This window comes from Strix aluco, chromosome 6 (genome assembly GCF_031877795.1).
Source record: "Strix aluco isolate bStrAlu1 chromosome 6, bStrAlu1.hap1, whole genome shotgun sequence".
Lineage (NCBI taxonomy): Eukaryota > Metazoa > Chordata > Aves > Strigiformes > Strigidae > Strix > Strix aluco.
In genome coordinates, this window is record NC_133936.1 from 43874545 (window position 1) to 43901736 (window position 27192).

Below are 27192 nucleotides of genomic sequence, written 5' to 3' on the forward strand. Positions count from 1 at the left end.
CTAAAAAAAGCCACTGAGGTCTTGACAGCCCACACTGGCCACCCAAGGGTGGAAGTGGGGAGCCCCAGCTGCCCAGGCTGGATGCTGTGGCATGCAAGAGGGCGTGGGAAGAACCACAGTAGAGATTTGGAAGGATCTGCTGCTGCCTCACTCTTACCTTGCCTCCATGGTGCTTGGAGTGCTTCTTCTTGTGCTTCTTATGGTGCTTCTGGTGGCACTCAGGGTGGCATGGTGTGCACCCCTGATGGGGGTGCCCATGGGCGTGATGCCCCGGATGGTGGTGCCCATGGGGGTGATGCCCCGGATGGGGGTGCCCATGGGGATGATGCCCCGGATGGGGGTGCCCATGGGGGTGCTGCCCTGGTGGGTAGGGGCCAGGTGGAGAGGGGCCACAGGGATAGCCACCTGGGGGTCCCGGGGGACAGGCCCCGGGGGTGCCAGGCGACACTGTATGGTAGCCAGGGCAGGGACTTGCTGGAGTGCTGGGACCAGGGTATCCCGGAGGGGCAGGTGGGCAAATTTGCACTTGTGGTGGTGGCACTCCTCCGGGTGTGCCTAGGAAGAAGAGGGGGGCTGTTAGCAAGCAGAGTCGGGCTCTCCCCAGGCAGGCAATGCAGGGAACTGGTGTACCCATGCACCCAAAAGACCCTTCCCGGCCTACCCCCTCCTCACAAATGATGCCCCACTCCCCTTTGGTAAGCAGATAATCCCCCCAGGTGACAGTGGCGATTGCACTGAGCCCCTCTCTGAGCTCCGATGGCTGTGAGGTACCCGCAGCCCTGCCCAGCCCCATGGCCCCTCACCTGGGTTGGGGTTCCACATCCTCCACAGTCCTTGAACTGCAAAGGAAGGACAGGCATCGTCAGTGTTCCCTCACAGCACCTCCTGTCATGGGGGCGTCATCACCCTGCCAGCAGCCAGGACCTGGCTCCTCTGCCCCAGGCACAGAGACCGCGCTTGCTTCCCCCAAAGTGTCGTTCTGCCAGAGACCCCAACAGCAGTCCCATACCTTTGGGTGAAAGTGCTGACCCCAAAAGTGACTGTTCCTACCTCTGTGCACCCCCAGAGCCCAGGCATGTAGTTTCCATTGTTAATGGAAATAATAAACCAGCTCCAGCTGAGCCTGGGTGCCCAGTCCACGTCCTCATGGACCGTAAGGGGCCAGGGACACCATGTCTCAGTGCAGTGCCAGCCCTGGCGACAGTGCACCCTGACCCATGGGTGCCCACGCTCCCACTGCCCCCGTGCTCCCAGGCTGCCCTGCACCCCGCCAGGCGCTGCTGCCTCGGGGAGACACTTTCACTCACCAAACCTGCAGGAAAGGTCCCAGCAGAGGTGATGTCAGCAGCACCCTCTGAAAGCACCGCTGCCAGCAGCACCCCTGATTACTGTCCTCAGCACGGCTCCCCTCGGGTGGCGGGCACCCGCTAAATACCAGGGCCCTGCCCAGGCAAGGAGGGGTGCGGCGGGCAGGGGTGACACCGCCAAGCTGTGGAACCAGCCACACCACTCCCTGTGCCACAGCCGTCACCATGGGCACACGGGAAATGTCAACACGCCGCTCCCAGTCAGCACAAAGGTCCCAGAGGGCTGATAAAAACCAGGGACAGAGGGTGGTGGTTTCACCTCCCAGCATGAGGTGATGAGGTGAGTCAGGCGTCCCCACCATGAGCCCTGGCTCAGTGCTCCCAGTGTGGACACAGTGTCCTGGGGGGCTGGAATGGGGGGGGTCACCCTCCCACAGGCACTGTTGTAGGACAGCGGGGCTCAGGGTCCAGATAATGACTCCCTGTTGACACTGTTCAGGGTGCTGCCATGGTGTGCGGGTGGAGGAGGTGATATCTGCCATCAGACCCAGTCAACAGAGACAAGAGACAGGGCTGGATGCACCAATGCTCAGCTCTTCCTCTCGGGGGGTCTATGAGGAGGGGGCAGAGCTCCTCCTGTCCCACCCCCATCTCCCTGCTAACACGCCTGATGCTGCCCCGTGTTTGGCAGCTCTCCTCTCCCGGGCCAGTGAGCAATGCAACAGGCTGGTCTCATCATTCAGGCACCATCAAAAAGACACCTCACAGAAAGGGACTGAGACAGGTCTTTCCCCTGGGCAGTGGGGTGACTCGGGCGGGGGGTCTTCTGGGCACAGAAACACACAGGAGTGTGCAAAGTCAGGAGGTACCCACAAACGGGAATCTCCTCCCAGGCAGCGTCACGGGGTTGCCGACATCCCCTCCATTGGGATCCCTGTGGTCCCAGGCACTGCCAGACCTACTGGCACCTTCTGCCCCAGGGATGGGGGGATGGAGACTGGGGTCCAAGCCCCAGACAGCAAAAATCAACCTTGGCCAGGGAAAGGCCACCAGGGGACACGTCACTGGGATATGCTTGTGTGGAGCAGCATTCTTAGGACAGATACCAAAGGAGCCCAAGCAGGGATGAGTGTGTTTCCCATCTGTATTTGCCACTGCAGAGCCCCCAGTCCATTCACGAGCCCCTCTCAGGCTGCTCGCTTCTCCAGCAGCTCCAGCACAAGCGCCGAGCCTCGCTTCGCCTCCTCCAGCAGCCCAGAGACCTTCTGTGACATCTGCGCAGGGAGGGAGAAGATGCATTGTTTGCCACTTGACAGGACAGGAGAGCTGTCCACCGTCCACCCCATGCATCCTGCTGGTGGCAAAGGGACGGGGTGCCTGGGCATTCTGCTACCAGGGATGGGGCACATGCGTGGCCCCTGCTTACCACAAGCTTGAACTTCTCATCCGTTATGTCTTTGAGGTTGATCATGACATTGAAGTAAGCTCCGAACGCAGCTGCTTCCAGCATTTTGGCTCCCACCTAGGAAAAGAGGCTTGTGGGAAGCTCTCCTGCTGCACCGGAGCACCAGCATACGATCCTGCAGCAGGGCAGACCCTTACACTGCAGGGCTCCCACCCTCCGTCATCCAGTGCCATGCAACACCTTCCAACACGGTATTTTCAGGATGTAAAGTGGGAACCATTCATTGCCTTGCCACACAGGCAGGAAAACTCAGGCAAGGGCTATTGAAGGTCAACTTGTCTACAAGGGTTGCAAGCTGCCAACAAGTTAGTGGGTGGAAACCACTGGCCAGTTTGGGAAGCGTGGCTAGAGAGATGCATCCTGGAGGTCAGGACACAATGGGACACCTTTCAGGGAAAAGAGGTGAGCCTGGCAGGCTCCAAAACCCCAGCCAGGGCAGTGTGTGAGCCCAGGGCCATACCTGGATGTCGGATTTGCAGGCCAGGTTGCAGTGGCGTGCCAGCTCCTTCAGAGCAGGCCAGAGACCGCTCACCTTCTCTGCCAGGGCACAGGGCACCTTCACGGCTGTCTTCAGCCCCTGTTGCATGGCAGCTGTGCGTCTGGGAGGGGAACAGCCCCGGAGTGAGCGCTGGGTGGCCATGGTCCCCCAGTCTGCAAGTCCTCACCAGCCCAGCTTACCTCTCCCGCTCTTCAGGGGTGCTTTTTGGCAGCTTCATAGCTTCCTGCAGGTGAAGAAAAGCAGATTTTCTGCCATTTGCTTCAAGATCCTGTTTGCCTTGCATCAGGGATCAGAGCAGACCCAATAGCTCCCATAGTCTTGCACTTCTTTAGGTGATGATGTCCCTTCCCCTGGCCCTGGCTTAGGCCCTGACTCTAAGGACACTGGGGTGCAGTGATGCTGGCCTCCCTCCCACCTGGAAAGCCCTCCACTTCCCCATGGGACATCTGCCAACAGTGGGACCTCACCATGTAGCTGCTGAAGGCACAGGAGTCAGTGTCTACCATGGCCACCAGCTCATCCATGGCCTGGTGGAAAGGGGGGATCAACTTCCTCATGATGGGGTCCAGCTCCTCAAACTGCCGCTTCCCATAGCTCATCAGCCCCACCATGCAGCCCAGCGCCGCTCCCTGAAAGGGCACAGTGGTAAATCCTCTGGTGAGACACAGCTACCACCGTGGCAACTCCTCTCAGGGGCTCAGCACACCCAGAGGACCCCCCAGGGAGGCAGGGACCCCACCCTGGCATGGGGGACATACCAGGGCAGCCGCAGCTGCGGACACGGAGCCTCCTCCCGGTGCTGCCGACCTGCCACCAACTGCTCGCACAAAGGCACCCAGTGGCTTGGCCACCAGCCCCCTGTCCACCTCTCCTGCCTGCACCAGGTACCTGCAGCACAGTGGCCCCGTGGGTCAGAGCCCCCCAGGTTCAGGGATACCCACCATCACCAGCTGGTCCCTTCTCACCCGGCACTGCCCTCTCCAACAGGTTTTCATTCACCCCTTGGCTCTGCAGGTGGCTGAGAAGGGGACTAGCTCAAAAAAACACAGCATAAGGGTCAGGGAGAGGACAAGGAGACCCAGGGACAGATGGACAAGGGGGGGCAGGGCATTGCTCAGCATTAGGCAGGGTGGGCTCATGCAAACAGCATTTGGTGGGACAGAAACATGCCTGCAGCCACATCCCCAGGGGACAATGACAAGGACTTAAAGTGCATGTCCTGTTTTCACCTTGGCATGGGTGGATTTCCCTTCCTCTCCCCTGGCAGACATGTGTTTTACACTGGGCGCTGCAGCACGGCGTCTCTCCTTGGAGGGCAGCATGTGAGCTGGAGGCAGTGAAATTCGGGCTGGGGTGGAGGATTTAACGTGTACATGCTCAAGTCTGGCCATGAAACCTGCTCCCCCAGCCTGTTCGAGTGACCTGGGATCCCCCCACTCCTCATTGATCGCCATCAGCATTTGGGAGCAGGAACCACACCATGCCTGCCCAACACCTGGCAAACCCTGGGTGTGAAGAGGAGCTGGGTGCAGGCACCACTCCCAAAACAAGCTGAGTGCGAGATGCAGGCAGTGGGATCCCCCCATCTGGGCAGGGGTGGGCACCATCATGAGAAGCAGGATGGGGGTCCCTACTCGATGATGCGCTCCCGGGGGTGAAACGGAGACAGGGAGTCCAGGCCCAGCCGGCTGATCACCTGCAAGGAGGAGCATCACGGCGTCAGCCCTGTCACGATAAGTCCTGTTGCATCCTCATTCCCTGCTGTTAATTAACCATGGGTGATCCAGCCCTAGGACAGAGTTGCTCAGGCCACCACCCGGGGAAAGGACGACTGGCGTCACCAGCCCATCCCATCTCAGACTTGGGGGCGGTGTGCGGCCACCTACAAATGACTGGAAACTGCACCAATAAATAATTACCTTGCTCTTATCTAGCATGTTCCCCATAGGGTGGAAAAGTCCCTCCCTCCAGCAGCTGAAAAGCAGAGCCTGATTCCTCCTTTCCAGCTTACACTGGTCCTGGGGCAGTTGCCCATAATGCCACGCACTGTCCTTGAGCTCTGGGGAGGTCTCCTTCCCCTTCTGCCCTCCCTGCAGGCAAGCTGGGCAGCTGCGGCCCACACTCTGTCCTCATGAGATGGGCTCTCTGCTTCCTGAGCATCTCAGCATCCTCAGGACAATAAAGCAACTTTTCCCACTTGCTGTGCCCTCACAGCTTGCCAGGCACCATTCCTGGAGACAAGTGTCAGGCCTAGGGTCTGCCATGGTCCCACATCTCTGCTCAGTGCTACTTTGGGAGGCTTGGGGGGTGGGCAGTGTGACTCTCATGATCCAACCCTCCCCCTTAGTACCAGGAGGAGCCACATTACCAGCCTGATCTTCTGTTCCTCTTCCAGGATGAAAAGTTTTTCCTTCTTGATGTAAAACTCAGCTGTGTCCAGCATGGCCTTCTTGGGGACAAGCCCCACCAGCTGGGACCCCACCACAGGGAGATTCAGTGCCTGCAAAGGACATCAGAAACATAACTGTCTCCAGAGCCACCTGCCCTGCTACCACTACTACCCCAGCCTGGTGGTCCTCATCCCTTCCTAGGACATAGGGAGCTCATGGAAGAGCCTTCAATGGAGGAGCTGGGGGCTACCAACAAGTTGCTGAGCTTGGCTGAGCTGAGCATGAGATAAAGCAGAGCCTGACCTGGGGATGGGAAGGAGAATTTGGAGGGAGACATCCTCTGTGAAGTCCCCATTGAAACAAGCATGGCATGCTGCCCTGCGCCACCCACCTCTGCATCTCGACAGACCTCCTCGTAGACAGCATGGAGCGGCGTGGTCTGAAAGTCCAGCAGGTTCGTCGAAACCTGGGCTATATTCTCTTCCTCCAAATACCAGCCGATGCCCTGCACCCTCTTCAAGCGCCCGGGCTGCCAAGAACTGCCATGGTCAAGGCATGGCCCAGGAGGTGCAGGGGCAAGCAGATCAGCTCCCGGCATGCCGCTGGCATGGGGGTACCTGGTCAGCGCCACGACCCTGCTCACGGAGGTTGAGGGCGATGCGGTGAGCCAGCTCCTTGGTGCACAGCAGGTTGATGTTGTACGCGATAAGGAAGGTCCGCGCACCCGTCACCGTGGCCCCCCACCGGGGGACAAAGGTTGGGGGCCCAAAATCGGGAGCCCACTCTGGTTTAGCAAGCTGGGGAGGAGGGAGGAGAGTGCATGGGCTGGCACCACTGAGCAGCATGAGACCCCCTCCCAGGGGCAACATCTCTCTTCCCAGCTGGCATCTACCACGATCACCTCCATGTTCAGCATCACCCAAAGTGTTTCATCAGCTCCTCTCAGTGCAAAGGGACTATGCCAGCCCCTGTCACTCTCCCTGAAGCCGGGAAGCTGCAGCTTGGCTCTGCCCAGCCCATGCCACCCAGTCGGGTGCTGCCAGGCTCACCTTCTCAGGGAGCGCCTCATACTCGCCAGCGCGAATGGCAGGCAGGGCTTTCCTGCTCTCCTCCCGTGCTGCCTCTCCATACAGGTAAACTGCAAGACAAAGCTGGGGTTGAGCACTGCCGGGCAGGGGCTGGTGGCACGTCGTCTAGCAAGGTCTGGTTTTGCCCATTTGGGAGCAAACCCCATTTGGTTAAGCTTTTGCAAAAGGTATGTGGTTTCTCCACAGCTGGAAGCATGCAGGGTCGGATGCACAGGCAGAGGTTCCTGGCCCCACTCACCAGGCACCCCCAGCTCTGCTGCCAAGCGCTGCCCAAAGATGTGGGCGCAGGTGACGCACTCCTCCATGCTGACGTTCATCACCGGCACGAAGGGGCAGACGTCCAGGGCTCCCATGCGAGGATGTTCACCTGGTGACAGGGCAGATACAAGGATGGGAGCTGGGAAGAGCAAGCAGACAAGGAGGGAGGATGACCCTTTCCCAGCTTCTTCTGCAGATTGGACACTGCCACCACAAGGAAAGTTGAGTTTGTGGCAGTAATGTCTACTCCAGCCCAAGGACAGGAGACATTAAGCCTCTCTGGGTTGGGAGGATGAGCAAGAGCTTTGCACAGTCCCACCAGCATCCATCCTGGCAGCGCTGCTTGCTGCAGGTGCAGTAACGTGCTGTGCTTGGCCACCAGCAGCTGATTTTAGCTCCAGCCATGCAAGATGCAGCCAGAGCCAACTACACACCACAGTCAAGGGATGCTCCATGCCACATCAGCTCCCACACCACCCCCAAGCTCACCCGTGTGCCGGCTCATGTCAATGAGCTGCCCAGCCATGCGGGCCGCGTTCAGTGCCCCTTCAATGATGGCCTCAGGGGAGCCCACAAAGGTGTAGACAGTGCGGTTGGTGGAGGCACCGGCGTCCACGTCCAGCAGCACGCAGCCCGGCGTCTGGGAGATGGCCTGCCCCAGCGCATCGATCACCTGCCAGACAGCAGATGGGGGCAAGAAGCTGAGTCAGCCAGATCCCTGACACAGCCCCAGCTTCGCAAGGTGAGGGACACCTTTTCTCAGCTCTCCCCCTTCCCACCCACACTGGGGTCAGGGACGACCCCATGATCAGATCAGTGGGGATGCAGCCCTGTGATGCAAAGGAACGAGCATCCCACTCATACCCAGGGGATTTGGGGCACCTATGGCTGCCAGCAAGCCCCAAACCCGCTGTGGTGGGGGAGATACACCTGGTTGCTGCTGCAGGTTGGAGAGAGCCATCACAGATTTTTAATCCTGAGGATACCGTCCCCTACCAGATTCAAAAATATTTGGTTCTGCAAAACTTGTTCCCTGGGGGAAGCAGTGGTTTTACTGCAATTTTGGGTTTACTGAACTCCCCTGTCCCCAGCAGGGCCAAAGTTCAGCCTAGGGCTGATGACCAGGACAGATCCCATTAACCCAGACAGTGTCATTCGGCACAACAACTGCAAGTGATACTTCTCTAAGGGGGTATGCCAGACCACATCAAGCCCTGGTGTTACAGCAACCTGCAGGCTGTGGGGATGGGGTGTCTTTGAGCCCCCACCTCAGCAGGGGCTGCCTTTGGGCATTTTTGGCATTAGCCAGGCAGGGAAAGGTGCACAGCACTTCAAAAGAGGCAGGGCAGAGTTTGGCAGTGGGTGCTGCCTGCACGGCCACTCCGCTGAGGCAGCCCAGCCATCTGCACCCTGGCATCGCCCACCCCTCAGCCCCTCCACGCGCTCCCTCACCTCCTTGTTATTCCCCTCCGAGAAGTTGGGGACGCACTCCACCAGCTTGGCCATGGTCCCAGGGCCTGTCTGCACCCCGCAGTCCCACGCTTGGCTCCTCACACCCTGTGGGTTTGCCTGCCCTTTCCCGTCCCACTGCAGAGCAAAATACTCCCAGGACACACCACCCCTTGCCTCTTCCCCAAGCCAGGGTTTCTCATTAACTGCATTGATCGATGGCCAGGAGTCAGAAAGGGTCTTGGATAAACAGCATGGTACTAACCCTTCCATGCCTGGAGCAACTCCAGGCGCAAGGGCTCTGCCTGCTTACCAGGGACAGCCTGTAACACTAATTAAATACAAGCGCCAGTTGCTAGAAGGTGATGCCACATGAAAAAAAGGATCTGCTGCACGCAGCAACATGCTGTGGCTACCTGAAGGGACAGCCTGCTCCTGCCAAAGGCACAGCAACAGGAACACCAGCACTCCGTGATGGTGGGGGAAAACAGCTGCTCCTCAGGATGCCCAGCGTGGGTACCAGGGCGGCGGGTAAAAGCTCTCGCTGTGAGCAGGATTCGAACCTGCGCAGGGAAACCCTATTGGATTTCGAGTCCAACGCCTTCACCCCTCGGCCATCACAGCCACAGCCTTGTGCTCCCCGGGGGGACACCTGCCCCCCACCCCCCATCACCCCCCGGGCACCCCCGGGCACCCCGTTGTGCTGGGAAGTGGGGAAGTCTCTGGGGTGGCCGGTGCGTCCCCACACACCCCCTCAGCCCCGCTCTGCTCCCCAGGGGCTGGGGGCAGGGTCCAGCCCCACAAAGCGGCTCCTGGGGCACCGTGTCCCTGGGCAGCAGTGCCCCCCCAGCACCCCAGTGCCCGGCACAGGATGGGGGTGCCTGGACACTTGCACACCCCGGCTCGTTGGTCTAGGGGTATGATTCTCGCTTAGGGTGCGAGAGGTCCCGGGTTCAACTCCCGGACGAGCCCTCCTTTTGGGCACCCACCACGAGATGGGGTACACAGGGGGGACCCAGACCAGCTCCTCTACCCCACGGCCGCAGACACTGCACAGCCCAAGCCGTGCCCAGCACAGGTGGCGGCTGCCCTCTCCCTCCCCTCTGCTCTCCAGACATCAGACAAGGCACAGGGTCATGATGGCGAGCCACGTGGCAGCTCAGCAACATGGTCCTACACACCTCCCCAACAACTGGCTCTTTCCTCACCTCTCCCAGCTCTGCAAGACCTGGAAAACCCCAGGGGAACCGGTGACCCTCCTGCTCCGAGTCCATCACAGCCCCAGCCTGGGGCATTGCTGGGCTCCCTGTGCACCCCCAGCTCCCACTGCCCCAGCCTGTCCTTGCTGCCCCCTTTTCCTGGGAAGTGGGGAAGTCTCTGGGGTGGCCGGTCCATCCCCACACACCCCCTCAGCCGCGCTCTGCTCCCCAGGGGCTGGGGGCAGGGCCCAGCCACAGAAAGCGGCTCCTGGGGCACCGTGTCCCTGGGCAGCAGTGCCCCCCCAGCACCCCAGTGCCCGGCACAGGATGGGGGTGCCTGAACACTTGCACACCCCGGCTCGTTGGTCTAGGGGTATGATTCTCACTTAGGGTGCGAGAATCCCAGGTCCAACTGCCAGATGAGCCCTCCTTTTGGGAACCCACCACCCTCCTCCCACCCAGCTGCTCCCACCACCACCAAAACTCACCCCAAGAGACACCCTGAGCCCCATAGACACAGGACACCAGGTGCCCCCACACCCCGCAGTGCCCTGGCAGGGGAGGGAAATGGCCACAGGCATTTCCCCGCAGGCCGTGGGTGCCAGGAAGCATTCCCAGGACACCTGTGCCTGCAGGCAGCCCCAGAGCTTTTCTAAGGGCTGTTGGGGCTCTGCCAGCCCCGCAGCCAGCAGGGAGGGGCGTCTGGGAGAGCAAAAGCTGGAGATGCTGGGGGTTGAACCCAGGGCCTCTTACATGCAAAGCAAGCGCTCTCCCGCTGAGCTACATCCCCCTGAAACACCCTCTCACCTGCCTTTCTCATCACTCCCACAAAATACCTCTCACTTCCCCAACCTCCTGCAGCTGCTCACCGTGCCCTTCAGGCCTTTCTGGACACTGCGTGGCCCTCCTGGGCCATGGGGCCGCTGACGGACCTCTCACTGCCGCGTCGACACAGGAGCACGCCAGGGACACGCTTTTCTGCACACAGCCCCCACGCACACCTGCCCACTGGGGATGTGCTTGACAGCCCACACACGCTCTCACATCCCCCACTGCCCCGACAGACCCTTCCCCACCCACATGGGGACCACACTGCCTGTGCCTGACCTCTGCCTCTCACCACAGGGCCACGGCCAGCACCTCGCTCCCGGCACTGGCAGGACTGGCCCACCAGAGGGGACGTGGCTGACCTGGGGAAGCCGCCCGTCCCCCCTGTGCCGGGCAGCGTCGCCCCATCTGTGACCCGTCTGTCCCCACACAGGCCGTGCCCGGCAGTGCTGCCCTAAAGGAGGGCTCGTCCGGGGCTTAGACTGGGGATCTCTCGCACCCTAAGCGAGAATCATGCCCCTACCAAGGAGATGGGATGCGCAGAGGGGACCCAGCCCAGCTCCTGACGCCCATGGCCCCATGGCCCCGGGTACCGCACAGGCCAAGCCGTGCCCAGCGCAGGTGGGGGCTGCCCTCTGCCTCCCCTCTGCTCTCTGCACATCAGCTCCCCCAGCTCGCCCAGGGACAAGGCACAGGGCGATGCAAGGGACTCCACTCAGCATCTCAGGGAAATGCCACTGACCCCACCTGTGCCAGGGTGCAAAACTTGGAAAACATTTGCAGGGGTCTGTGTCCCTCCTGGCCTGTGCACCCCCAGCTCCCTCTGTCCCAGCCTGTCGTTGCTGCCCCCTTTTCCTGGGAAGTGGGGAAGTCTCTGGGGTGGCCGGTGCATCCCCACACACCCCCTCAGCCGCGCTCTGCTCCCCAGGGGCTGGGGGCAGGGCCCAGCCCCACAAAGCGGCTCCTGGGGCACCGTGTCCCTGGGCAGCAGTGCCCCCCCAGCACCCCAGTGCCCGGCACAGGATGGGGGTGCCCGGGCACTTGCACACCCCGGCTCGTTGGTCTAGGGGTATGATTCTCGCTTAGGGTGCGAGAGGTCCCGGGTTCAACTCCCGGACGAGCCCTCCTTTTGGGCACCCACTGCCCACCGCAGCCCCTCTGGGCACGCATGGGGTGACACCCCAGCTGGGTGGCTCTGCCCAGGGCTGCGGTGCCGATGGTGATGGCACTGCAGCTGGGCTTCCCTCAGCAGCTCCTCTTCCCACCCTGGCACAGCTACTGGCAGCCCCTGACCAGCGGCTGCATCCAGAATATCAGGCCCCTGCTCTGCCCCGGAGCCATCCCCCTCCCTGTCCTGGCCCCGTTGGCACCCGTGGGCAACCAAGGCACACCCAGTGCCTGCAAAGCCCCATGGTCAGCAGCTCTGGGGGGCTGGGGAAGGAAGCAGTGGCAGGGATTTTCTGGGAGTGATGACAAAGCCACATCAGAGTGGGACATCAGCTTTGGGGGATGCCCCGTGGAGGAAGATGGAGGTGGGTGATGCTGCAAAGCACCAGCCGTGTCAACCTTGGCAAGAGCCAGGGAGGTGATTTTGAGGAGAAAAAGCCCTGGAAATGGTGGGAATTGGAGATGCTGGGCACTAATGTCCCGTGGCCACCTGCAGCTGCTGCATCCACTGATCAGGGATGGCCAGAGGGACCCCCCTGCTCCCAGAGTGTGCCGAGAGTCACACACCCCCTCAGCTGCCCCCAAGACCCCAAATCTGCGTGGAGCACAGGGGCTGGGGGCACAAGGGGGTACAGCGCCCTGGCTCGTTGGTCTAGGGGCATGATTCTCGCTTTGGGTGCGAGAGGTCCCGGGTTCAACTCCCGGACGAGCCCTCCTTTTGGGCACCCACCTTCCCCAGCAGTTCCTGCAACCATGGCCCAGCTGGGGCATGTCGAGGGCAGCAGTGTCCAGCACAGAGGGCTCAGTGCCACGGCCTGCCTGGCTGCGTCCCTGTGGGCAGGAGGGACCCCCAAGATCTGGCAGTGAGTGCCCCACCCCGAGGGTCTGGTTTTGGTGTCATGGCCCTGGAGCAGAGCAAGGTGGGCAGTGGGGAAGCAGTGGGGGGTTCAGGGGATTTCCCCAGGCCCCCACCCCTGCCCATGCAGAGGGGATGTAGCTCAGTGGGAGAGCGCTTGCTTTGCATGTAAGAGGCCCTGGGTTCAACCCCCAGCATCTCCAGTTTTTGTCTCCCCAGACCCCTTCTCCCTGACAGCTGTGAGGCTGGCAGAGGCCCTCAAACCCCTTAGGAAATCTCAGGGGTGCCTGCAGGCACTGCTCTCCTGGGGATGCTTCTTGGCACCCGCAGCCTGCACAGAATGCCCAAGGCCCTTTCCCTCCCCTGCCAGGGCACTGCGGGGTGTGGGGGCACCTTGTGTCCCTTCCCTACGGGGCTCAGGGTGTCTCTTGGGGTGAGTTTTGGTGGTGGTGGGAGCAGCTGGGTGGGAGAAGTGTGGTGGGTACCCAAAAGGAGGGCTCATCTGGGAGTTGGACCTGGGACCTCTCGCATTCTAAGTGGGAATTATACCCCTAGACCAACAAGATGGGGTGTGCAGGAGGGACACAGAGGAGCCCAGACCCAGGCACCGCACAGGCCAAACGGTGCACAGCGCAGGTGGAGGCAGCCCCAGGGCACTGCCCTCTCCCTCCCCTCTGCTCTCCAGACATCAGACAAGGCACAGGGCCATGATGGCGAGACACATGGCATCTCAGCAATATGATCCACACCTCCCCATCCCACTCCCCTTAATGGCTGTTTCCACATCTCTTCTGGCTCTGCAAGACCTGGAAAACCCCAGGGGAACCTGTGACCCCTCTTCTTTGAGGCCATCACAGCCCCAGCCTGGGGCATTGCTGGGCTCCCTGTGCACCCCCAGCACCCACTGCCCCAGCCTGTCCTTGCTGCCCCCTTTTCCTGGGAAGTGGGGAAGTCTCTGGGGTGGCCGGTGCATCCCCACACACCCCCTCAGCCGCGCTCTGCTCCCCAGGGGCTGGGGGCAGGGCCCAGCCCCACAAAGCGGCTCCTGGGGCACCGTGTCCCTGGGCAGCAGTGCCCCCCCAGCACCCCAGTGCCCGGCACAGGATGGGGGTGCCCGGGCACTTGCACACCCCGGCTCGTTGGTCTAGGGGTATGATTCTCGCTTAGGGTGCGAGAGGTCCCGGGTTCAACTCCCGGACGAGCCCTCCTTTTGGGCACCCACTGCCCACCGCAGCCCCTCTGGGCACGCATGGGGTGACACCCCAGCTGGGTGGCTCTGCCCAGGGCTGCGGTGCCGATGGTGATGGCACTGCAGCTGGGCTTCCCTCAGCAGCTCCTCTTCCCACCCTGGCACAGCTACTGGCAGCCCCTGACCAGCGGCTGCATCCAGAATATCAGGCCCCTGCTCTGCCCCGGAGCCATCCCCCTCCCTGTCCTGGCCCCGTTGGCACCCGTAGGCAACCAAGGGACACCCAGTGCCTGCAAAGCCCCATGGTCAGCAGCTCTGGGGGGCTGGGGAAGGGAGTAGTGGCAGGGATTTTCTGGAAGTGATGACAAAGCCACATCAGAGTGGGACATCAGCTTTGGGGGATGCCCCGTGGAGGAAGAGGGCAGCGGGTGATGCTGCGAAGAGGCAAGAACGAGGGAGGTGATTTTGAGGAGAAAAAGCCCTGGAAATGGTGGGAATTGGAGATGCTGGGCACAGATCCTTCAGGGACAGACAGGGCATGGATAGGGCAATGCTGCTGGGGACAGGTGGCCTCCCTAATTTGGCCACATCCCCTCTGCTGGGATGGTCCCACCACTGATGGGAGCAAAGTGCTCCCTGGAGCCCCATGGGCAGAGACATGGCTCAGCCATAGCCAGGCTCATCCCCTCCTGGGTGGGGAAGGGGCTGTCGGGGCAGTGGGGGATGGCTGATGGTGGCCCCTACTACCACAATACATCCAGTGGACAGCTAAGCCTGATGGCAGAGACAGATAGCTGGGAAAGAAAACAGTCACCAGGATTCCAGGGAGCAAGGGGGAGAAACCCTGGTGAGAGATGGAGATCAGCTTTGAGGATGTGCCATGCAGCAAGAAAGGGGATGTTTCCTACGGACGTTTTCAGGGCGACAAAAGCTGGAGATGCTGGGGGTTGAACCCAGGGCCTCTTACATGCGAAGCAAGCGCTCTCCCGCTGAGCTACATCCCCTTTCCTGGGGGATATCTATCTAGGGACTGTCCCTGGCACCGCAGCAACAGCGTCCAAGCTTGCTAAAACCGGGGTCAGCTCAGAGAGAACCCTTATGGCCACCCGACAGGGTGCCATTTGCAGGCTTCTGAGGGATGCCAGGGCTGACCTTCCTCCACGGGGTCTGCAGAGAGGGGCAGGGATGCAGTCCCCAAAGGAGGGGTTGTCCCAAAAGGAGGGCTTGTCCAGGAGCTGAACCCAGGACCTCTCACAGCCTAAGCAAGAATCATACCCCTAGGCCAACAAACCAGGGTGCTGCATGCTTTTTGCACCCCCATTCTCTCTGTCCCACCCCCAAATTTTGGGGCTAAGGGTGTGCCTGGGGCTGTGTTTTTCCCCAAGCACACCTGCAGGCTGGGGATGCAGCATCCCCAGGCCAGCCATGTCCACAGGCAACCCCAGAACTTTTCTAGGGGTCTGGGGGGCTCTGCCAGTCCCGCAGATGGCATGGAGAGTGGATTGTGGGGAGGCAAAAGCTGGAGATGCTGGGGGTTGAACCCAGGGCCTCTTACATGCAAAGCAAGCGCTCTCCCGCTGAGCTACATCCCCCTGCACCAGGAGCACCTCAATGCCAGTTCTTGGGGGTCCATCCTGCCCAGTCAGGTTGTACCCAGGCAGGATGTGGGATAACCCCACTGTGCCAGGCACTGCTGCCCCAATCACAGCCCCACATGCCATCAGGGAAGGCAGGTGGGTGCCCAAAAGGAGGGCTCGTCCGGGAGTTGAACCCGGGACCTCTCGCACCCGAAGCGAGAATCATACCCCTAGACCAACGAGCCGGGGCAGAACCATCCTCCCTGCCCTTGGCCCCTGTGCTCCATCTACCCATGGCCTTGGGCAGAGGGTGATGGTTCCTGGGTGTCCTCATCTCCCACTGCCACCCCTCAGAGACCCACTTCACGTGGTCCCAGGGCTAAGGATCTCCCTCTCCCCTGCCCCACGGATGCCAGTGTGGCTTTGGGACAAGGGACAGGAGTTGCGAGTGCCAGATTACTAGCAAATTCCCCCAGACATACCTTTTTCCCAGCCCCCGGGAGCTGCCAACCATGGGGGTCAGCATAGTGCTGGTGCCAGGTCTCCCACGGGTGCCGTGGGGGGCAAGATTGGGAGGACAACTCCAGGGCAGGACAGGGGAATTCTTTCTGGACACAGTCCCCGAGGGCTGCCTGTAGCTGTGCTGGATTGGGAAGCCAAGTTGCTGCAGGACCCCCAGCTGGTAGGGACCCCCCTCCACGCAGGACAGTCACGGGGGGAACAGGGTGAAGAGCTGATTTTCAGACAACCTGCCCACAGCAAGTCTGTGATGCTGATTATATCACATTGCGTGCTGTGCCAGAGCAAGGGTTCCCTCCTTGGGGCACATTCAAACCCCGTGAGCTGACCCCGGGGAACCGAGAGGATGGATCAGCCAGAGGTAGTGCAGGCAAGCCTCACTCCTCTCCCCTGCCCTGCAAATCACGGAGGAGGGGGGAGGAGCAGGCAGGGGAAGCACTGCACCCCCGTGATTTCCATGTCATATCAGCCTCCATGGCTGCCCAGCTCCTTCAGCCCCATGTATCCAGTGCTAACACCAGCCACCTTATGCAGCAATAACCACATCACCCTGGTCCTCTTCGGAGAATGTGCAGACGTCTAGTTCTCAGCAAATGTGAATTAACAGCCTTGGCATATTTAACTGAACAATTCTTGAGTTTTAAACACAGATCCACAAGTATTTCACTCCCGGGACCTTGTAAACCATTGGGATTCGGGCTCTGCTTTCATTGCACTCATCCCTGTCTCCCCCTGAGGTCTGCCCTCCCCAGGGGGAGAGGCTCAGAGGAGAATGGGAGATAGGACAGCCGGGAGCGGTGATGAGGCACGGCTCTGGCGGAGCCAACAGGGCTGTGGGATCGCTGGGGTGCAAGTCTTGTGTGCCCCGCTCCCATGGGCAGCACCAGGAGGGCAAGACCAGGGTGCCAGTGCCCTTTGATTTGCATGCTTCTTCCCCCATGACTCATACATGTGGGTGGCCTGTTATTTTCCTGCTTTATGGGATTTCCAGCCCTGGGGAAGAACCAGAGCCCTTGCAGGAGCCATCGCCTGTCTGGCTCCCCAGGCTGACACAGGGCGCTTGCATGGCAGGGAGGGCACCCCGAGAAAGAGCAGCAAGCCCCTGCCCTGCAGTCAGTCCACGGGTGCCTGGGGTGGGATGTCCTCTCAGTGGTGCCTTCTCCTCCTTCTTATCCCGGCCATGCAACCACTTTCTCTCCCTTTCCTAAAGCCCAAGAGCAGGTGTCCTCTCTGCTTTTGTGGGAAATTGTGTTGCAGGCTTTGGTGTGCGAGGAAGGAGATTTTTATTGACAAACAAGTCCCATCTCAGTCTGCCATGCCTGCGGGCTCCCAGCTCCAGGGGCATGTCCCCAAGTGCTCTGGCCAGGGGTGTTTGCCCCAGCTAGGAGGATGAGGGACACTGCCTGTGGAAGCCAGCTCACCCTCCTGGTGATGTTGCCCTCAGGTTAGTGCCCAGGTGCTGGGGTGGGTTACACCTTCTACAACCCAGCAAAGGCACAGGCAGTGGATCTGGCTCTTCATCCCATCCCACTGCTGTGAGTCACCACGTTTTTTGTCTTCTCATATGGATGCGCAGAGAAGCCACAGATTGATGTGCTTGTATTTTGTTGACCCAGCAATCATTCAGCCACCACCAATCCCTCCATCCCTATCACTAGCTCCGTGCTGTCCTGGACTTCCGCTCCTGATGGTCCCACTCGCTTGTTACTCACACCAGTCTTCCCTTTTCCATGACAACTCTCTAGGTTTTTCCATTGTTCCATCATTCCAACTCAAACCATGACTTCATCCCTGCTCCCCACCTCCTCCATCCCCAGGGGGGAGCAAATTACCCACCACCATACAAAATGCTCACTGGCTGCTTCTGTTGGCTTCCCCAAACAAGCAAATGCAGAGGAACCTGAGCAAGCCCATTTGCCACATGTGGTGATGCAGGTTGGGGTGTCCCCATGGCTACAGACACCCCAAAGAGGAGATCAACACCCCCATGGATGTGGCCCTGCAATGGGGAGCTACCACCATCACCTTGCCAGGCCCTGTTGATTTGGGCACTGTAATTTCTGCTGGTGCAGTTGGCTTCACCAAAGCAAAGGACAGAAGAAAGAAAATGAAGGGAAATAGGGGTCTCCAGGACGCAATGACTGCTGCCGGAGGAGGATGCTGAGAGACAGCAGGGAGAAGGTTTCCTCTAAGGACATGAGCAGGTGAGAGAAGATGGGAGATGAGCAGAAGACATGAAATTCAACAGATGCAGGCATAGCCAGAGGGCTATGCTCCAGGTTTTTCTGAGAAATGCTGCTGCTGTTGCTGCTTTTGAAAGCCGTAAGTAGGCAAGGCTGGGACCAAACCCCAGGACCCAGCTATTTCCCTCCATGTGTGTCCTTCCAGCCGCTAAGCATTATTTTTCATCTCAGTCTTGGCATGCAGTTCTCTGTTTCCCACCAGAGCCTTTGGCTGCACTGTCTTTGGAGGAACCTGTATTTTAGGGCCTGATCAGCAGGTCTGTGGGGTCCTGCCCTGGGCAAGCACTGGCTGGGGGGATACATGGTGGAGTGAATTCAGGACAGCTCTTGAGCTGGGAGCCAAGACGGCACGGCTCCCAGACGGGTGTCACAGCACCCGTGGGAGACAGGGTGCCAGGTCCCTTAGGACAGGGAGCCCTGCAGGGCACTGAGATCCTCAATTCCCCAACTCTGTCTGCACTAAGGCATCACAATTTTCAAGTCAAATCAAGGGCTGCATGGATTTTAGTCTCCTTTAAGACACTGGATCATCAGAAAAAAAACAATCTGTATAACCTCACCAGTGGAGTTGTTCAGAGAAAAGCTGCATAAAAATGTCATTATTCTTTCCACTGGCTCCATCCTGACTGTCCTGTGCAACAGACTGATGGAGGATGGTTGCACAAGCTCCAGATGCCTACAGCTTTCTAATCTTTATTATCTGTTTATCTTTTGCTAGAAATCCAATGCTTTTCCTCATTGCAGTGTTCAGGAGAATTTTGCATACTATCTCCACAGGCAATTTCTGGAGCTGGGATAAAAATATCTGAGCAGTCCTTGGAAGAAGGATGCAAAGCCACACCTCTCTTCTCCTGGTGCTCTGACTGCTGAGCAATTGCCACATAAATATTCTCCAAATTAGGAGCACCTCTGTGAAGACCTCCTGAGCAATAAAACCAGTTGAGCTTGGTTAAAGGCTTTTGAAGACCAACATGCTTTCAAGCTCAGCATAATCCTTCATTATAAACACTCATCAGCTTTATGCAAATCGTCACACTACCAAAATGCATAAGGTATGAGAGGGTATTTAAACAATACCCATGTAGGACTCTTATTCCTCCTTTCATCAGCTGAAAAGGTTCTGCTTGATGATACATGGCTTTACTCAATGCCTGACATCTTTTTCCAGAAACACCTGCATCCCCTCCCTGTAAAAAAATTATTCTCCGATTCTTTAATGTGTTCAACTAAAGTCTTGTGTCCCAGTCTTTGGGAAGAGCTCAGTATGGAGCTCACCGTGCTGTGGCTGGGGATGGGAATGGGGTTATCCTTGTCCTCCTCTAACTGAGCAGCTCACAAGCACAGGAGCTGCAGGGCTCCCTACCCAGCAACAGCTCCCTGCTGTGTGCCAGTCCAGCTGTTGCTCTTGCCTCTGTATCTGGAGCACACGGGTAAACTATAGTTGCTTCTTCGTGTCATTGTTGTTACGTTTCTATATCTGTCCCGATGGCATTACCACAGGTCTGAGTGTCCTCATGCTTGGAGTCTCTGAGAAATGTTAGGATGCCTCTCCCCACGACACCTCTGATCAATCAGTGATCAGTCACAGGTCTCAGCAAATTTGGGCTTCCCAATATCTGTGTCCAGAGGAAGCCTGGGTAACCCTGCAGCGCGTTTCACATCACAGGCACCCCTCTTTCTCTGAGGGGGCCGGGGATGCTGCTGCAGACATGGGCTGCAGGACAAGGTGCACCTGTGTGCAGGGTGAGATGGCATTCCCTGAGCTGTCACACGGAGCTAGCACAGGGACATTCAGCTCATGTTATTCACAGGACTCGCTCAAGGCCAATGTTGCAGCCATGCCTGTACATATGCATGTCTATGTGTGCAGGCGGCAGCACAGAACAAAATGTTTCTGCTGCTTCCTTAGGAGATACATCACATGTAGACACACCACATGCCTCACTGGCACCTGGGCTATCTGGGTTTGAGTCAGTACATATTTATTTGTATAAGGCCCCTTTTGCTACATGCTGTTGTAAAGAGTAAGAATAAAAAGTCTAATGCTTGAAGCAGCCCTGATATATCTTAGGAATTTTTTACTCTTAATTGTCACCCATAAAACACTGGATGAGTTGGGCGTAGGATGACCATCCAAAGAAGCATCTCCCAAGAAGGCCACTTCTGCCTTTCTTCCCTGACCCCACATCCATCCTCCTTAGCTCCCTCAAAAAATTGCTTCAAAAGGCAGGGTAAATGTCATTTTGAAATGTCAAACCTTCGTGCTCCCAACTCCTTGAAGGAATAGGCAACAAGTCTGCTCCTGTGGGAAGTCATCCCTAAGATGGCACTTGTTATAGGGCAGCAGGAGAGGTTTCCAGGCTGAGAAAATTGCCTTCAGGCTGGTCACAGCAAACCACACACTTATGTCAGTACAGTGTGGAGCTGAGCAGCAGGAACTCCCATTTCAGATGAAAAAGAAACCTCCCTCCTCCAGCAACAAGTGGCCTCCAGAGCAGGTTACCCCTCCAGACCAGAGGCACAAGGAACACCAGAAGACTCAGGCTATGATGTAGCATGACTTTAATGAGAAGGAGAAGGAGAATAAACCAGTTCAGAGTATGAAAAGTGCATTTCCAGCGCTCGGTAAAGAAATGGATAAACCCCACTCCAGGACAAGCCAATCCCTACAAGGTGTTCTTCTGCCCCACTGCCCCATGACTATCATCTTCTGTCTACAGCCCCCTATAAGCATTTTTGCCCAGCCAGCAGCAAATGTTGTGTAGCACTGCAGGGTGTGACACCTACATGGGAATATAAAGTAAGGCTTAGTGAGATAAAGGTATACAGAGGCACGGTCTCAAGTAACACGCTCGCATAGCTCTTTTCCTCCTGGGGGGGCTGCAGGTGCCCCCCCCAGCTGGGAAACCCATGGGCATTTCCTTAGTCCTCTTCCCCAGTCTTGGTCCTGTGCTTCGTTTGTCCTTCCCGAGGTGGCCAGGGACACCCCTAGAGCCCGCTGCCCAGGCACAGCAGTCCCGCCTTCCCCAGCCCCCGGCTACCACCGGAGGCCACGGGGACCCCGCAGCACCGGAGGTAGCTCCCAACCGCTGCTGATGCCGTGGACCCCACCGTCGTGTTTTGCGGGTAGGAGCTGAGGATGGGCCCGGGAAGGGTGACCACGACGGTGGGGGGCTGGATGACGGCAGTGGAGTCCCCGCAGCGGCGGAAGCAGGGCTGGTTGCAGCTGGTGGCCAGTGGCCGGGGACCACAGGAGGAGGGCAGGCACAGGTCGTAGCAGGACATCGCACGGCGAGGACGTACACCTGAAAGCCAGAGCCAGGGTATAAATGTAAGGCAGAGGCTGGTCCATCTCTGCTGAGCCCTCATTCAGTGGCTCCCATAATAAGAGGTGTGGGAAAACTAGTTAGAGGGTGAGTTTGGATGGTTTAGGAACGCCGAAGGAAGGCTTTCCAAATGGGCAGGAGCCAGCTTCCCCCTTCCCTCACCCCATAACCTGCTCAGGAGAAAATGAGGAGTTTGGTTTGGACTGCACGTCTGGGGAAACTGGAGGCACCAGACTCTGAGCACTGAGAACAGACCCACTCCTACACGCCTTCAAGCTGACAGCAAGCCTTCAGCAAGCGAAATGCTTACCAAGACGCATCTGGTTGTAGCAAAACCCACCTAAATCAATACAATGTGAGCAAGCTGGACTTCACATGAGCTGAGTTATCCCATCCCAAAATATAAGGGACCTCTGATGCCCTCCCGTTATCAGGGACACATCTATCCCTGCAACCTGGGCATGTGCTATTCTTTTTCTTTCCTTCAACAGGAAAGCCACGCAGGATGCACCCTGCTATGTGGTTACGGATCCTGCAAGCCCTGCATCCCACAACCCCTTGCACTCCTCGTTTTGGAGCAGAAATACACCCTTCCCCAGCATCCTCCACAGGCGGGAAGGAGGCAGGTAACAAACCTTGAACTCTTGCGGAGGACCGGGTACAAGGCATCGGTGAAAGCAACAGCTCAGTGGGGAGGAGACGGAGCCTGTCTCGACTTACCCAGGCGGAGGCAGCGGCAGCAGCTGGGAGCGGGTGGTGGGGCCGGGAGTCACACGGGGTTTTATAGGGAGTCCCAGCCCCCAGGGGAGCGGGTGCATACCTTCCGCCTGAAACTTCCCAACAACCGACAGTTTTCTCCTGGAAAGCTCCCCCGGCTGATTAAACAGTTCCCTCTTTCATCTGTCATGTTTTGCTTCCATTTAATACTGAGTAAGATTGAAATGATTTGGGCTACAGGCATTAATTACCTTGCTTCCTAAGGCCAAAGTACATTTTTGGTCTTATGCCACCAGGCAGGAGAGTGTTTCAGCAGAATTTAGGGCAGGCACATCCCTGGCGCATCGCTCCCCACCTTCCTCCGAGCACAACCAAGTGCTCCCCAGTGCACCTGAGGTGAGCTCAGGGACATAGGCTGAACACAAGAAAAACATACATTTGTAGGTAAACCCTGTAAAGGTGACCTCATCGATGGCAGGAAAACCAGGGGGCTGCAGGGGTGAAGGTGCTGGGGAACCACAGACGGCTGGAAGAAAAATGCCAGAGGGCATTTCTATCGCCCCAGATGTCCAGGTACTACAGACAGAGACACAGGGACTTGAGTTACCCTGGCATGAGCAAATTGTTAACGCTTTTGGATCCACTTCGAGCATTTTGCCTTTTTTTGTTACTATTCCTCATGCCTGGGGTATGAATTCTGCTTGGAAGACACATCAAATTTTAAAAGCAAAGTAATCATGGGCTCTGGAGTCCACCCCTGAAGATGACGCACACCAAAACTGACTGATTTTGCGCAGTGAGCTGATTTCTGAGGCCAAGAGCCTTTCCATCCTGCTCTTTGGATATGCTAACAGTGGTGAGCCAGAAGTTCACAGCTATGCTTTCTTGTGATGGAGTGACATCATCAAGACATTTTTAATTACAGGCTGCGGCATGACACCGGATTGCTCTGCTGAAAGCCTGTTAGCTGCTAAACAGCCGGGGACTCGCAAAAGTCCCGACCTGCACTTAAACGTGAATCACCTGCACATTGGGGAGAGGGAGTCACTGGCGTGGTCCCAAGCAGGGGAATGAGCCATCAGGCTCTAGGGGCAAGGAAAGTTTGAAGAAGGCTTTTCATTTCATGCCAGCAGAGCCCAGATGAAGGCACAAACATCTTCTGCCCTGGAATAAACCATGACAGTACTGGGGCACATGTACTATGCATGTGTGGAGCCAGGGGTTGTCAGCATCACTGTTAAAGACACACCTTGTAAGGTTTTGGGGGTCATTTTAGTTCCTAGGGTGATGTGGCCTTGCAGAGCCATGGTTGATAGCACTGAATTGTCCCTAATTACTCCTCCCTGCCCTGCCTGCCAGGGCAAATAGGCCTTTCAGTGGCACTGGAGTCAAGCCCAGCTATTTTTAGCATCATTCTGAATGGGGAAAGAGAAAATCAGCTTTTCCGAGGTGCAGCGGAGGACATGTGCTTCAGACAGAAGCCACATTGCAGCCTGCTGGAGTAAGGCAGGAGGCTGTTGTTCATCACGACCTCCTAAACAGCAATTTGGTGAGCTTAAAATAAAGCTTTACTTTGCTGCATTTTGCACCACTCTTGAATGAGAAAATGATGCCACAGGTACACCTTCGACCCACAGCCTAAGAATTAAACCTTTCCTTTGCCAGTCAGGGTTTCTTCCACTTCACTAATCATCTTCCATCTCTCTTTTTTGTTTTTTTTTTTTTGTGCCTCTGTGCACTGCCATGATCCCAGGGAAAACAGCCCTTCCTGGAGCACTCCTTTCCAGGCTTCCAGACACAGTCTGGGATCTTCTGATTTGCAGCCTCACTGCATGTTTTGCAACCCAGTTTAGGTGTCCCAGAAGAATATCCACAGACGCAGTGATGCTTGAAATAAATGCACAGGGGTACTTAGAGAGGGCATGTTGCTGAATGTGAGTGGATCTGTGTACTGAACAAGACCTTTGCCTGAAGAAGGGGAAACAAAAGTCATGTGTCAGGAAGTTAAAATAATCAGATTTGTGTAATGAATGAGATTAAAGCATAGGAAAACCAGAGGGGAAAGAACTCTTCCTGGAAATGCAGCTATTTGGAAGAAAGACAAGGGCTGTTTTCTCCAAACCCCTGTTCATTTCAGGGAATGAGCACTTTCTGCTTGAGACATGACTTTCTCTGGAGGAACCACAAAAATGAGAAAACTTCACCAAACCAAACATGTCAGACCCATTTTCTTAACTTCTGCAGTGGATCCAGGATGTGTGGCCATCTCAGCCCTGGTTCCTCCTGCAGATAAGGACATGAGAAGAAACACGGCCCAGGACCAATACTCGCTGTTTCCCTTCTCATCACCAGCCCCAGCAGCACTCTGCAACACCAATTTCACCACTTTGCATTTTGATTTCCAACAACCCAAGGACTAGATGTCTCTGGGACCGGCTGGAGGGTAGAAGCTTGCCCCAAACTTCTCCTGAAAGCCAAAGGCACATTTTGGAGCAGCAACAGACCCACTGCTTCCCATCTCCAAGGGACACCTGCATCCAGCATGCTCGCCCAGGGCCACAGCTGACCTGCCAGCGGTGGCACATGCGGGGACTGCGCTGAGGCGGGTGAGGGCGAGCGGGACACGCTGGTGCCAGGAGGCAGCATCCTGGCACAGACAGACCCCCTGGGGCAGCTGCCCCTCCACACAGCCACGGAGCATCCTTGGCTGTTTGTGCCCTTGCCAGGGCAGGCTCGGTGTGCTCCAGGGCCACTGTGTGCATCCCAGGGAGCAGAGTCCAGCCGGTGCCACTGTGGAGAGCCAGGCCCCGGCTGCCGTGTGCCACCCTGGGGCTGCAGATGATCTGGTTTCATACAACCACACGTCCCCTGTAATTGCCAGGTCCCCGGGTGGGCTGATGCTCCACAGCGTCACTGAGGCTGGCACGTTCCCCCAAGGAGGCCTCATCACTACACACCAGGGTGGAGGCACGCATGTGCCAGGGCGGATAAAGCCCAGCAGGGCTGAAGGGTGTCCCAAGGGAGTCAGCTTGTCCCCTCTCTTGTCTGCCTCTGCCTGGCAAGCCCCCCGGTCCCATCCTGCTGCAGCAGCCCCCGTGCCATACACCACCACCTGAGGAGGAGCCTGCACCCCCCACCTCTTCCCATTTCACCACATCCAGCTGTGAGTTATTGTTTCTCCGGGGCTGTAACCCCCATGCACCGAAAGTGGCCAAGCACCGCAGTGTCTCACAGCAGCGGGACAGGATGAGGCCGGTGTTTCACTGCAGCCTGATCACTGTTTCTGGCTTGGGAGAGGCTGACAGAGGGAAGCAGTTCCCAGCTGGTCCCCAGGAGCACCTCCCCAAGGCATGGGAAGGAAACGTGGCCCCAGGGAAGGTCAAAAAGCCAGTGCAGGGCTTGCAGTGTGGGCAGCCTGAGAGTCCTCGCCTTGCCTCCAAGCCACGGCATTGCCTGGCCACATCCTCATCTGCGGAAAGAAGGGGCGGGAGCGGGTAAGGCACCTGCAAGGCTGGCACAACACGTTTGCCCAGCTGCACCGAAGCACAGACACGCTCTGAGGAATGCAAGGCTTCCCTCTCTGCAAGACCGCTGGGATTTCAGCAGTCAAATACCCAGCAGGTGAGGTTTATTTTTTACCTCTTTCCTCTTCATCTTGCAGTAGCTCACCCTCTTCTCTCCCCAGCAACTTGCACTGCCAGCACTGCTGCAGACCCAGGAGGGAGCTTGCCAGCACGCAGCAGCTATGCCACCCTCAGAAAAAGAACCTGTAGGATGTGGCGATGGCTCAGCAAGACACAGCTTTGTCCAGGGATGGCTTTTGGCTCCCATCAGCATGACAGGGATGCCCAGGGCTTATGTGTGAGATGCAGAAAGGAATAAATCAGCTGACAGAAAGCAGAAGGGAATAAAGTAGAGCACAAGCTCGGGATGTGCCCACATCGCTGCCCAGCCAGCCTGTGGCTGACCTTCCCTGGCCACGGTTTGGTGCTTTACCTCCTGGAGAAAGACTTAGTGAGCTGGCAGGAGGGCTCAGGAAACGGAGAGGGTTGGTAGCCTGCTCCTGCAGGGGAGCGTGTGGGGCCTGGCACGTTGCACTGAAGGGCAACCCAGTTCTCTGAGCAACCAGGAGCAGGTTCAACAAGTGGGAGCAGCAACCCAGGGGCAGACAGGTATTTGACATGGCAGAACAAAAAAAACAGAGAGAGGCAGAAGGAAGCCAGCCACACTGGGAGCTGCAGCAAAAACTTATCCCCATCTGGGTGGGGTATCCCCAGAGCCCCGACGAGGGTGGGATTTGAACCCACGCGTGCAAAGCACAATGGATTAGCAGTCCATCGCCTTCACCACTCGGCCACCTCGTCCCCTGTTCTGGTTTCTTTTCTGGGAATTTTTTTATTCTTTTTTGACCAAAGGCTGCAAACCTGTGGCTGGTTGTCTAGAGTGTCCCCTGGAGAGCCAGGCTGGGCAGGCAGAGCCCTGGTAGCCCATCTGCCTGGCCATGGCAGCCCACTGCCCACCTCCCTGTCGCAGGGCAGCTGGGCAGGGCAGCAACCAAGTGCTAGCAGCTCGTTTGCCCCTCTCCATGGTCCCTTCTCTCCCTGTGTTCAGAGGATGGCAAAGGGCAAAGTGGCATTTATTTTTGCCATAAAAGCATGTGCCCTGGGCTTTGTTACTTGCTGCAGGTCTCCACTACCCCCCACACCACCATCCCACCGCCCCCAACCTCTGTCCAGAGGGTTTTCCTGCGTGATTCAGCACCAGCTGTGCAAATAAATGGGGAAGATGGTGGGGCTCCAGTCAGCATTGGATCTACCACTTTATTTCCCAAATCCCCTGGGGTCTAGAAATAGTTTGGGTCATCTCTCTCCACTGTGAGCACGCAGGGGGGAGGGAGCAGAGGGAAACGCCTTCCCTCCAGAGTGGGGTTCCCTGGGACAGAGGGGTGGGGGGCTCCACTGTTAGGGGGCAGGGCAGAGACCCCCAGCAGGGCCCCCAGCTTGGGGCAGGGAGGAAAAACAGCCCCAGGCCCAGGCACCACTGGGAGTCGAACCCAGGATCTCCTGTTTACTAGACAGGCGCTTTAACCAGCTGAGCCATGGCGCCCCCCTGCCC

The 27192-nt window shown here is 57.9% G+C and overlaps 2 protein-coding genes and 12 non-coding genes across 16 annotated transcripts; 5 read left to right on the plus strand and 9 right to left on the minus strand.

Moving 5' to 3' along the window:
- Positions 1 to 2433: 2433 nt before the first annotated feature.
- FTCD (formimidoyltransferase cyclodeaminase) lies at positions 2434 to 8589 on the minus strand. 3 transcript variants are annotated; one of them, XM_074828330.1, is made up of 14 exons: positions 8460 to 8589; positions 7497 to 7680; positions 6988 to 7116; positions 6711 to 6799; positions 6279 to 6458; positions 6071 to 6190; positions 5640 to 5771; positions 4906 to 4967; positions 4030 to 4159; positions 3739 to 3900; positions 3451 to 3494; positions 3233 to 3371; positions 2734 to 2829; positions 2434 to 2581 (listed from the first exon to the last, which is right to left on the minus strand). In XM_074828330.1, the coding sequence occupies exons 1-14, from the start codon at positions 8511 to 8513 to the stop codon at positions 2495 to 2497; spliced, it is 1608 nt and encodes a 535-aa protein (XP_074684431.1). In that variant the 5' UTR covers positions 8514 to 8589; the 3' UTR covers positions 2434 to 2494. The 3 variants fall into 3 exon arrangements, with proteins under 3 accessions (XP_074684431.1, XP_074684430.1, XP_074684432.1); XM_074828329.1 differs by having other exon boundaries at positions 6053 to 6190; XM_074828331.1 differs by lacking the exons at positions 6071 to 6190; positions 6279 to 6458.
- A 409-nt stretch (positions 8590 to 8998) lies between these two features.
- TRNAS-CGA (transfer RNA serine (anticodon CGA)) lies at positions 8999 to 9080 on the minus strand. The gene has a single exon. It is a non-coding gene; the product is annotated as a tRNA-Ser (tRNA).
- A 276-nt stretch (positions 9081 to 9356) lies between these two features.
- TRNAP-AGG (transfer RNA proline (anticodon AGG)) lies at positions 9357 to 9428 on the plus strand. The gene has a single exon. It is a non-coding gene; the product is annotated as a tRNA-Pro (tRNA).
- A 945-nt stretch (positions 9429 to 10373) lies between these two features.
- Positions 10374 to 10445, minus strand: TRNAA-UGC (transfer RNA alanine (anticodon UGC)). Its single transcript has one exon. It is a non-coding gene; the product is annotated as a tRNA-Ala (tRNA).
- A 1090-nt stretch (positions 10446 to 11535) lies between these two features.
- TRNAP-AGG (transfer RNA proline (anticodon AGG)) lies at positions 11536 to 11607 on the plus strand. The gene has a single exon. It is a non-coding gene; the product is annotated as a tRNA-Pro (tRNA).
- Positions 11608 to 12291: 684 nt separating this feature from the next.
- Positions 12292 to 12363, plus strand: TRNAP-UGG (transfer RNA proline (anticodon UGG)). Its single transcript has one exon. It is a non-coding gene; the product is annotated as a tRNA-Pro (tRNA).
- A 274-nt stretch (positions 12364 to 12637) lies between these two features.
- TRNAA-UGC (transfer RNA alanine (anticodon UGC)) lies at positions 12638 to 12709 on the plus strand. The gene has a single exon. It is a non-coding gene; the product is annotated as a tRNA-Ala (tRNA).
- Positions 12710 to 13639: 930 nt separating this feature from the next.
- On the plus strand, positions 13640 to 13711 carry TRNAP-AGG (transfer RNA proline (anticodon AGG)). The gene has a single exon. It is a non-coding gene; the product is annotated as a tRNA-Pro (tRNA).
- A 916-nt stretch (positions 13712 to 14627) lies between these two features.
- On the minus strand, positions 14628 to 14699 carry TRNAA-CGC (transfer RNA alanine (anticodon CGC)). Its single transcript has one exon. It is a non-coding gene; the product is annotated as a tRNA-Ala (tRNA).
- Positions 14700 to 15215: 516 nt separating this feature from the next.
- Positions 15216 to 15287, minus strand: TRNAA-UGC (transfer RNA alanine (anticodon UGC)). The gene has a single exon. It is a non-coding gene; the product is annotated as a tRNA-Ala (tRNA).
- Positions 15288 to 15445: 158 nt separating this feature from the next.
- Positions 15446 to 15517, minus strand: TRNAP-CGG (transfer RNA proline (anticodon CGG)). Its single transcript has one exon. It is a non-coding gene; the product is annotated as a tRNA-Pro (tRNA).
- Positions 15518 to 21022: 5505 nt separating this feature from the next.
- On the minus strand, positions 21023 to 21319 carry LOC141925003 (feather beta keratin-like). The gene has a single exon (XM_074828332.1). It carries the CDS (start codon positions 21317 to 21319, stop codon positions 21023 to 21025), a length of 297 nt encoding a protein of 98 aa, XP_074684433.1.
- Positions 21320 to 26359: 5040 nt separating this feature from the next.
- TRNAS-GCU (transfer RNA serine (anticodon GCU)) lies at positions 26360 to 26441 on the minus strand. The gene has a single exon. It is a non-coding gene; the product is annotated as a tRNA-Ser (tRNA).
- A 668-nt stretch (positions 26442 to 27109) lies between these two features.
- TRNAT-AGU (transfer RNA threonine (anticodon AGU)) lies at positions 27110 to 27183 on the minus strand. The gene has a single exon. It is a non-coding gene; the product is annotated as a tRNA-Thr (tRNA).
- Between the last annotated feature and the right edge of the window lie 9 nt (positions 27184 to 27192).